General features: G+C 40.8%; 1 protein-coding gene across 1 annotated transcript; it reads right to left on the reverse strand.

Moving 5' to 3' along the window:
* Window positions 1–6,270: 6,270 nt before the first annotated feature.
* On the reverse strand, window positions 6,271–9,194 carry LOC115251315 (uncharacterized). The gene is made up of 2 exons (XM_029843097.1): window positions 9,118–9,194; window positions 6,271–7,569 (listed from the first exon to the last, which is right to left on the reverse strand). The coding sequence occupies exon 2, from the start codon at window positions 7,556–7,558 to the stop codon at window positions 6,554–6,556; it is 1,005 nt and encodes a 334-aa protein (XP_029698957.1). The 5' UTR covers window positions 7,559–7,569; window positions 9,118–9,194; the 3' UTR covers window positions 6,271–6,553.
* Between the last annotated feature and the right edge of the window lie 1,899 nt (window positions 9,195–11,093).

The raw sequence follows: 11,093 nt of genomic DNA on the forward strand, positions 1-11,093 counted from the left end.
TCAAAGGAACTAGTCCACAAAAATTGGAGAGATCATATTTTGCCTTTTTTCCTTCTTTTGTACAGTATTTTTCTATTTAATTACCTTGATGTTCTCTCACCTGTCACTGCTGAGCTGCACAGTTGGCTCGATTCTTGTCTTCTGCAGCTTGTTGCTCTTTGAATTCCCTTCCTTTAATCAGAAAACAAGAGATTATAACTCTGGCGCGACATAAAACACTGCAGCTGCAGGCTGCAGCTACCCTAGATCGTTTTGCATGTATAGACACACTACAGGAGCAGGGTAATGCATCATGTCCTGAAGTCCTGAAAAGACACAAGTACTTGAATGAATGTGTGTGTATGCGTGCATGTTTGTGTTTGTAACGGGCTTGCATGTGGGAGATCCTCTCTGATGATGTCTAAAGAGTTGTCACATAGTGGTGACTGAGCGTCAGTCAAATGCATGCTTCAGTTAGGAAGGCAGGCAGGAGGTAGTGAGCTGCAAAATGTATCACAAAGGACAATTGCGCCGACACAAATGTTTCTATCTAAAACAATCTGCACCTTAAAACATAAATACAACAAACAAGAAAAGTTTAATTTTAATGTTATTTTGGCTGAAAGTAAGAGGGCAAGCACCTAAATAGCCAAATTACTTGTGCTTTATGGGTACAGCTTTTCTTCTGATGTTATGAAAAGGTTTAGTCCATCGCACTGATATCTTTTTATTCCAAATTAGTGTTAAGGTTTGGGTTTTAACAGGACCCAAAAGCAAGCAAGAACGCAGTGATAAAAAGTCCAAAAATAAGTTATTTAACAAATACAAAAACAGCAGTCCTCCTGGACTGCAGGGAAGCACTAGTTCAAACTTCCGGGTCGCACATTTACATTTATGATTAAGGATTCTTCTATGCTCAGAGCACAGTCTTACTATAGCAGATGTCTTTCAGATAATGCTGTAGCTAAATTTAAGGAAGCAATCCCTGTGCTAATCCCAGGACCACTGTGTGTTTCCCCAGGGATCAATCATTATAATCTTAGCCCTGCTGAAGTTGACTCTATTGCTGAAGGTGCAGCAACCTCACTGAGAATCACACTTGATTCTGTTGCCCCCCTGAAAAGAAAATAGTAAATCAGAGGTGTGCCCCCTGGTATAATTCATATATGAGGACCCTCAAGCAGAAATTACAAAGACTAGAAAGGAAGTGGCATTCTTGTAAAATAGACAGCTATCATGTAGCCTGGAAAGACAGTTTATTAATTTACAAAAAGGCTCTCCGTAAGGCTAGAACAGCTTATTTTTCTTCTTTAATTGAGGATAATAAGAACAACCCCAGGTTTCTTTTCAGCACTGTGTGTTGAGTCATCTGAATTTTGTGTTAAGTCCTTTAAAATTTTGTGTTATTTATCATTATTATAAAGGTTTAAATAGGATATTTAAAGATTTAGTCTTCTTTCATTTGTTTTGAAGTTTAGCATTTTAGTGTGAAAGGGGCTTAGTGACTTCCGGGTTTACGGTTACTCTCAAGCCGTTAAATTTGCTTTGGAGCTATACAGGAGCACACTGCCCATTGGTGAGCTAATGTTAAGTTAGTTAATAGTATAACAGTATAATTTGTACATGTAAAAGATGATAACTGTTTACTGTGATATTTACAGAATGTTTGTTCTAGTAAGCATGTTATTACTGCTAGAAGCTGATCGCTAATTAGCGTTTACGCTAATTCGCGCTAGCGCGATAAGCTAACTTAGTTAGCATCTCAGGCTACCTTTAGCCAGCTTTAACTTTTTACTGGTAAATACTGGTTTTGTGCTGTATAATTTAGTGATTTTGATCCAGTATAATTCATTTAGACTATATGTGCAGCTAAATGATTACTGTCTAGTGACAATTTTATATAACTTTTCATTTTGGATTAATTTCAGGTTTATGACCTGTGGTCACAGTGATTAAAAATAAAAGAACACCATAAATAACCACGAGTTATTACTTCCGTGTGCTTCCTGTGGGCTTCGGAGGGCCTAGACTCAAAAGTCCGAACACTGTGGCCAAATTAACCAAAAGTCACAGTGTTTTAGATCCACGTATCCCTTCTTCCCTTAGTGGTGAAGACTTCATGAGCTTCTTCACTGATAAAGTTCTAGCTATCAGAGAAAAAGCTAACCAGGCCATCCCTACAACTGGACCATCACCAGACGTGCTGACTGTGGGAACATACAGGTTCTCCAATGAGCCCTTAAACTCCTTCAGCCCTATATTTTTCTGAGGCGTCTTCGCTAATTCAGAAATCCAAGTCCACCACGTGTCTTTTAGATCCCATCCCAACACATGTTGAAGGATGTTTTACCATTGATAGGCAGTTCTATCCTGGACCAGATCAATGGCTCTTTAGTGACAGGTTATGTACCCCGGTCCTACAAGGTGGCAGTGATTAAGCCGTTGCTTCAAAAAACATCACTGGATCCTGATGTCTTAGCAAATTATTGGCCAAGATCCAAACTTCCTTTTATCTCTAAAGTTCTTGAGAAGGTGGTGGTGACTCAATTACCGGAGCACCTGCAGAGAAACAGCCTGTTATGAGATGTTTCAGTCAGGCTTTACAGCTCATCACAGCACAGAAACAGCACTTATTAAAGTTACTAATGATCTTCTTATAGCTTCAGATCATGGACTGGTCTCTATGCTGGTTCTGCTGGACCTCAGTGCTGCTTTTGATACAGTTGATCACAGCATCCTGTTACAGAGACTGGAACATGTGATTGGGATTAAAGGGACAGCACTAGACTGGTTTAGATCACATTTATCTGCTAGATACCAGTTTGCTCATGTCCATGGTGTTCCCTCCTCATACAGTAGGGTTAGCCACGGAGTTCCTCAAGGTTCTGTACTTGGACCAATCCTTTTCACCTTGTACATGCTTCCCTTAGGGAACATCATTTGGCAGCATGGGATATATTTTCATTGTTATGCTGATGACACTCAGCTTTATTTATCCATGAAACCAGAGGAGATAGAGAAGTTAGTGAAGCTTCAGACCTGTCTTAAAGACATAAAGTCCTGGATGTCTTCAAATTTCCTCCTCCTTGACTCAGGAAAAACTGAGGTCATGGTGTTTGGTCCTGAACCTCTCAGGGATAGATTAGATCACATGATCAGTCTCGATGGGCTTTTTAAGGGTGAAAGGACTGTCCTCTCCATCTCCCCCTTTTCTTTTCCTGTTTACATTTACCTCATTACAGCCTGCACTACGAAGCTTTGATCTGTAGTTTCCAAGTTTGTACTTGATACTTGCTTTCCATCCCTCGTAGCCTGTGATGCTACCTGGCTCCTTCAGACATGGATACTTGAGAACCAGCGCAGAAGCAACTGACTCAAGCTCATCTTTCTCGGGGTAGCCTTTAATTTCAAAAACTGCCGCTGCAATTTTATCCAAAATCTCCATCTTCATGTCTCTTGTCACTGCAAGGCCCTTCTTAGATTTTTCGTATGTCACATTAGCCTTACACAATTTCAGTTCAACATCATATGAAAACTTGGGGATAGGAAATGGAGAGGGCCACTCTGAGACATGCCTTAAGTTCATCTGGATAGAATCGGTCCAGCTAGGCCTGAAATCTTCAGAATGAACACTTACTGTGTCCTGGGAAAAGACTGAAGAAGAGGACACTGAAGCAGTGGACTGGTGGAGATGAATCACAGTCCCACATTATATGCAGGACTGCACGCTCAGCTGGTAATTCAGATATTGCCATCAGGTTGCATAGTGCATTTCCAAACTCTGGATCCTCAAACTGTAGTGAGAAATCACCTCGAAGTTCGAGTCTCTCTTTAAGTATATCAATCAACTGCCCCACAGATGCTGGTACTTCAGGAAGCTGGACTCGCCGGGCTTCTCTGGAGGAAAGAACTACCCGAAGTAACAAAGTCTGAAAAGAGGAGAGAGAAAAGGTGGGAGAAAATGAATAGTCAAACCTGATTAGAAAACAGTTGACACCTATACCATACGGCTGCAAATGAGGACCTTTTTCCATATTAATCTGCTGATTATGTTTGATTTGCTAATAATTTAGTCTACAAAAAGTCTATATTCATTTCATTTCCTTCAATTCATTCAGCACAAAACTAATACTTAATGAGAGAAGAAAGGAGAGAGAGTGCGTGAGAGGAGAGAAGAGAGAGGAGTTGGTGAGGGGAGGATAGAGGGGGGTGAGTGGGGAGAAGAGAGATAGTAAGGAGAAGAAAGAAGAGTGTGGAGAAGAAAAGAAAGAGCAAGAGGAAAGGAGTGAGGAAGGGGAGCAGAGGACAATAGAGGAGAGGAGAGACAGAGGGTGGATGAGAAGGGAGATGAGGAGAAGAGGAGACAGGGTGTAGGGAAGAGAACATACCATTTTGAGTTGCTTTAATGGAGAAGGAACGTCCTTGGGGTCACCATCAGCTTTCCACCAACTGTGTATGCTGTTAGATGGTGGTAATCCGTCAGTGCATCTGGATCCAGGACAAGAAGGTCTGCACAGGTGTGTTCAACAAGCTCATAGGACCTGAAATGTTCAATGTACCAGGAACACAGTCTTTTACAAATGAATGTCACCTCCTCTGCATTGACAAGAATGGTCACAATCTTATGGAATTCTGGGAGGCCACTGCATTGCCCAGCAGATAAAATCATGCCTGCCACATACTGTGTCCCATGCAGGTGAATCGTTTTAGACAGAGACACACTGTCTAGATGAGGGTACTTCTTCTGTATTTCACACTTAAGTGATGGATCCAATTCTGAAACCCTGACCACTTTCACATTTTCAACATAGAGTTTTGGCTTGAAAAGGTTCCCACTATCCAGATGGTATGCCATCATCTGCTGGTTTTTCGAGGAAAGAGTGAGCAGCACATTTTTCCAGTTGTGAGTGTCATGGACCACCTTTTTAAAGAAGCTATGTTTTGCTTCAAATCTCATCGTCCACAATTCCACTAAAGGCCCATAGCAGCGTATAAGATGTGGGTAGTGGTCAATGAAGTGGTGTTTTGGCCTCAGTCTGAAGTCCGGAAAGGTACTGGTGAGCAGCAGGCGATGATCCAGTAGTTTGCAAGATAAATAACACAATGCTTCCTCAGAGAGTCTGTTTGACACAACAATGTCAACAATTTCCTTGAGGTCCATTAAAATCTCCCATGCTGGCTCCTGTTCTGGTATCTTACATCCAGTTGTCCATTACCAGCAACTGTTCCTTTTTCAAAGCTTGCTTTTGGAATTTTTTGAGGCTTGTTTACTTTGTCTGAATATTTGTAGGGAAATGATTTTATGAAGTTATTTAATGCATCAAATGTAATGAAACCTTTTGAGATTAGATTTTTCAAACATAAGGACAACTCCAAAGGGATGACACCTTCAAAAAGGTGCAAAACATCTGGAGGAAATCCGGTTATTGGGTGAAAGAACAGTAGATGTTTGCCCAGTACACATTCCCTTTTTACCCCATTAACACTTTGGAGGTTGTCAGTCTGCCTAAGCTCTTCCAGAAATGTATTGTGTTGATCAACACTCCTGAACTGGAAGTCATTAACTTCAGTGGTTGCAATTTGGTCCCTACTTATCAAACAAAAGTGACAGAACTTGTCAACAGTAAAACTTTCAGAAAAGCCTGCCAGACCATGTGCACCAAGGTTATCAGCACTTACACAATATACAGTGCCTTTAAAAAACTGACCCACAACTTCCACAAAAATTCCCTCTTGTTCTAGACACCTTATATCATTAATCAATGGCTCAAAAAACTTTTCATAACCATATTGTTTGACATCCACACTTTTACCCAAGAGAGCTAGCTGAATTGAACTGAGATTCGATCAGAATCTGGCTGGTAAATTTAGAACTACCCAATATACTGCAGTAATCTTATGAAGTTTTCTAGAGGTGCCCAGTGGGTTACAAACTTCAAAATCATCAATATATAATGCCAAACTGATACATAAGTTTTGCTGTCCCAGTAGCTTATTGTCCTTGTAATACTTGCCGTCTTGAAAAGACTTAAGGTGTTGTTACGTGTCAGGGGAGTTGTTGGTGTTTCTTTGTGTTCTTTGTTGCTGGTGACCTCCCAGGGTGGCGCCATCCAGAGGCTGAGAAGTGGTGGAACACCGAAAGGCAGTGCTGGTGACGAGGAAGATAGACACCACCTGTGGACTCCGGGGATCTTAGGATTGGCTCCCCTGTGTCTAGCTGACCAATCACCAGCGGAGGCCCGCTTTAAAGGCTCTCCCCCCTAATTTCATGTGGGCTCGCTCTCTTGCTCAGTGTTTGACAGGGAGAGTTTGTGGAGGGCAGGTGGGACAAGGTAAGGACGGGGTACCCCATACATTGCTGCACGTAGGTTTTGATTGTTAGTCACACTAGGTTATGGGCTGTGGCCACCATTGTGTTTTGATGTTTTAAGATGCCCCGTTTTTTTGTCTTTTGTTTTGGCACAGACCCGTTTGTTCCACCTCTCCCTCCACTTTTCATGTATGCACGTGTGTAAAGAAATAAAGCACAATATTGATAAACTGTTTGGGTCCTTCCCTGGTGGCTTGTTAGTCGCTACGTTAAACCCCCCCTCAAAGGGGTTAAACCGTAACAGTGTCCAGATAAAGCTTCTTGATTAAATACAATTTGGTCCAAAAAATCTGCCCGTCTGAGTAAAGTCTCAAGTATCTTAGTGACAAATATATAAACAAAAGAGTTTTTATGAGCTGTGTTGTACAGATATTCTGTGGGTTCTACAACAGAAAAGTGCTCTTTGAAATATATATTCCTTCGGTGATCTGTAGATAGGGAACCTTTCTCCGATGTTAAAAGGAGTGGATTAGTTTGAACTATAGCATTAGAAATTTCTTGCAAAACAGAATCATTTACTTCAATTTCATGTTTTGAAAGGATCTCTTTGACACTCTTGAGAGCATGAATGTTAGAGAAAGAGAGCAGGTTATGCAAATCCTCTACAATCTTTTGTGTTGCAGCTCGAGAAACATGCAACACTGTTTGCATACACAGAAAGAGAGAAGCCAATTTGTGTTCAAGTGTCTCACTATCTACATCCTCTACAATCTCTTCAACCTCATCTGGTCTCACAATATCATAAGCTGATGTTCCTGCTTCACTATCAGATTGCTCAGTTTCAATTATCTCATCTTCAGGAACAGTTCTTGCAATTGTTCGAAAATCCTCAAGTGTACAATTTTTATGGTTTCGACTTCTGTGAGAACTGAGGGTTGGGCGAATGTTTGTTTTAAAGGTACACCTTAGAAAGGGACATTGTACAGTTTCTCGGTTCTTTAAATGATGTCCAAGATGGTTCCAAAAAGTTTTTTCACTGCAAATCTCCTTAAAATCACACAATTCACATTGAAATGTTGAATTTCTGTGGATTTTCACTATTGAGTGTGATCTTGAGAGGTGTGATCGTAATGCTCCAGGTGTTTTATATACACATACACAGTCTGTGTGAATGCAAGGCCAATGTGCACCTTGTCTGTGATGAAGGCGAAAATGTTTCAGAAGAGTCTCTTGACTGGAGCTTGTGAATTTGCAAAATCTGCACTGCATGAAATCCACCCCTGAAACACAAGAGACCCATAGGACACAATCAGTTTTGCTAAAAGCACTTTTGCAACAGTCCCTGTAAACATAAAATAACAATACAGCTTTATTTAACCAATTTGTGATGCTCCATTACTGAATAGGCAATATCCAGGGTGAATTTGTCATGCAGGGAGAAGAGGATATATCAAATGGGCAATGTAATTCCTTACTTACCAGACTGTCCTTGCTGTTCTATTATTTTCCTTTACCCATTTAGTTGTTATATCCATATTACTAATGATTACTGATTTTAAAGTCTCATTATGTCCATAGTTTGTGAAAGCACCAACTGTCATCACTACAATATTGTTGCAATATTAATAAAAGTATTTGGTCAAAAACATTATATTCTGAATGTACTTATAAGAAAACTTAAACGTTTAAAGAGACTTTGAAGTATTACATATTAGACTATTAAGTTAAACTTATTATTGGGATTGAAATCTCCTGATATGAAAAAAATATATATCATGATAAGAATTTTATTAATATTGCCTGCAGCCCTACTTGCCTGAAATCTAATTGTAACAGTCATTATGGGATAAAACATCCATATATAACACACAGAAGGAATACCTAGATGCAGGAGCTGAACACATCAACAAGCCAAAACCAGAGACAACACGGAAAAAGTATGTAGGGAATCATATTAACTTATATATGACCAGTCTTCTACTATATCTTCTACTATATCAGGCATATAATTGCTAACATACGTGACGTGTAACATTAATGCAAACGTGAATTCAAACATTTGTCTTTGTTACTATGATAAAAACACAATAACTATGAAAAATTAATACTATCTGTAATGTGACATCAACAACACACAATTATTCCTCAAATATTCTGTCTCCTTCCCCATTATGTAAAAAGCTCTGAAAATGTAGCAATCTTATAACAGAGCATGAAGCACAACTTTAATTTGTATGTAACAGTTAACTTACAGTAATTAAGGACATTAGACAGTGTCACACCAGCTGTCAAACTGTAAAGTTAAAGTTAGCTTTATACATTACTGTAAAGTAACAGTGCAGCACCGGATAAACGGTGTCTATTGAACAAAAGAAAAACAACGTTAGCTAATATGCAAGTTACTTACATCAGTGTCGTATAATTGGCGCACATGTCTGCCATACACCGACCCATGAAAGCGTGTGCACGAGGACGCCTGCCTGCACCCGCGTAGCTTACATGGGCGGGAGTTTGTTGGTCATGTTAACATCATGTCTCCTCACAAGGATAACATTAAAACACATTAAAAAACGAGTAATAAGCTAATAAGCTTTACCACGGCCGACGTGCAGTAAAGATGAGATACCGCCATTTAGTGATGAAAGTCTGTATCTGAATTTCAGACGTGATTAACATTAAACAGTATCAAACATTACTTTTTGCGGGGGTCGAACGAGCTGGGCCGATGCTCTGTAATAAAACCTTAGCATAGAAGTAGGTGAAGGGCTGGAAATGTCGTTAGGCGCTTGTAGAAAACGCTAACAACATACTTAAGCTAATTAGCTTACCTGCTAGGGCAAAATGGTCGTCAGCTCCCGCTTCTGTCCAGAAAATGGCCAAGCACGACAGTCAAACTGCAGACCAGGCGAAAATCCGTAATGGACGAATCAGTTCAGTTCCCGGTCTGCTCAGGTTCGGTAGAAGGTCCGTTTGGTCGACAGCAAATTCAAACTTGTTCAGACCATGTGCGCATGCGCACGTCAGTCATCTATGGGGTTTCCCACTGGTTCCCAACTTAACTCAAAAAATCTACTCAAAAGTTGATAATCTTTATTGTGCTGCTTATAAAATCTTAGTTAGGACAACAATGAGAGAAATTGGTTGGGCAAACAAGTTTTTGTAGGTTGTAAATGGAAAGCTTTATTTCTGAGTCAGTTTAATTTGAAAACTTTAATTAAATCAACAATTACGAGTTATCGTTTTTACAGTGTAGCCCCTGTGGACCATTTGCATGCTAATGATCTGGGTGGTCACCTGAGAGTCGTTAGCAGGGTCGACCAAATGGTCCACAGGGGCTATATATTTTCAAGCTCTCTCCCCAGCGATTTCAGAACTGAAGAAGCCTTCTGGATAGAAGGCGAAATGTCTTCAAGAGAAGAAACCCAGTCCAGTTGACATAGAAAACTACCTTGGATACAATGACCTGGATGATTGAGAATCTACACAGACATCTCCTCTCCTCTCCTTTCCTCCTCCTCATCAAGCAGACTAGTTATGCTGATTCTTGTGTAGTTTTTCTGCTTCTCTCCCCCCCTTCTGTATTCATTTACAGCTATCGCCGCCTTCAGAGCTGCATGATGACCTCCGGCCCCACTGACCCGCTGTATAAATAGTGTATTTTTGTATGCGTTTCTGTGCTCTGTGCCCGTCTTCTCCCTCTCCTCTCTCTCTACCCAGCTGGCCATCAGCAGGAGGGTCCCCCTACATGAGCCTGGTCCTGCTTAAGGTTTCTTTCTGTTAAAGGGGAGTTTTTCCTTGCCACTGTTGCTTGTCTGGGGTTAGGCCCTGGGATTCTGGAAAGCACCTTGAAACAATTTTGATTGTAAAAGATGCTATATAAATAAAGATTGATTTGATTTGATTTGACAGAGAGATCCAGCACAGAGCCAACACAGGAGTCGGGTTCTGCACATTTCACAAGTGTAGCAGGACAGCATGGAGACCTCAAACAGGCAAGAAAACACACCAACGACAAGACACCAAAAACACCAAACTGCTCTGACACTGGTAGGCAGGCGCTCCCTCCTTAAATAGGTGGCCTGATGGAACTTGCTGACAGGTGCGCCTGCCTGCAGCGCCAGCTGTTGCCCATCGACTCCTCCACGCTCCCTGCAGGAAAAACCATACAACCCGGAACCCTGGACCCCAACATTAAGTGCTTATACAGAGAATTTTCTTTCAGTTTAAACTCACTTTAATGAGAATATTACGCTTTCTGTAAACATGTCACATATCAGTATTTATCCATTCCTGCAGCTGCAGGACATACAGTACCTTTAACCTTTGTCCAGACCTTTGTCTGTGCAGAGAAATCTTGACTCTTTGACACAGGAAAGCAGTTTTATGGCTTACTTTATTGTAATGGATGCTTCTGTAGGAGTGGAGTGAGAGCCGTCGGCATGACAAGCACTTTAGAAATGTTCACCTGAATGTTCCGCTTAGGAATATTATTAGGAGTTCTTGGCAAATGTTGCCTGAGCAGATGCAAAAATTTAATGGAGGCAGAGTCAAAAAGAGAGAAACAAAACCAAAGTGGAAAGAAAAAGGAAGGACTAAGCAAGAGATGTGTATCATGAGTCGGAAAAAAAGGAGTTGACATTTTAAGCCCAAAATACAAATCAGTGTGTAAAAGAGAAATATAAGACGGTATTATTTTTGCAGAGGTGAAGTCCCTCATAGACTTGAGCCAAGAGGAGTAGGATTGTTTGTTGTTTTTGATTGTGTGGATCCTGGCTGGAATCTAACCCATCTGAGCTGCAACTCT

Source organism: Takifugu rubripes, chromosome 10 (assembly GCF_901000725.2).
Source record: "Takifugu rubripes chromosome 10, fTakRub1.2, whole genome shotgun sequence".
In the NCBI taxonomy this organism is placed as follows: domain Eukaryota; kingdom Metazoa; phylum Chordata; class Actinopteri; order Tetraodontiformes; family Tetraodontidae; genus Takifugu; species Takifugu rubripes.

Bases quoted from the DNA above. Each gene is read 5' to 3' on its own strand.
- LOC115251315 (XM_029843097.1), bottom strand. From the start codon at position 7,558: ATGCAGTGCAGATTTTGCAAATTCACAAGCTCCAGTCAAGAGACTCTT.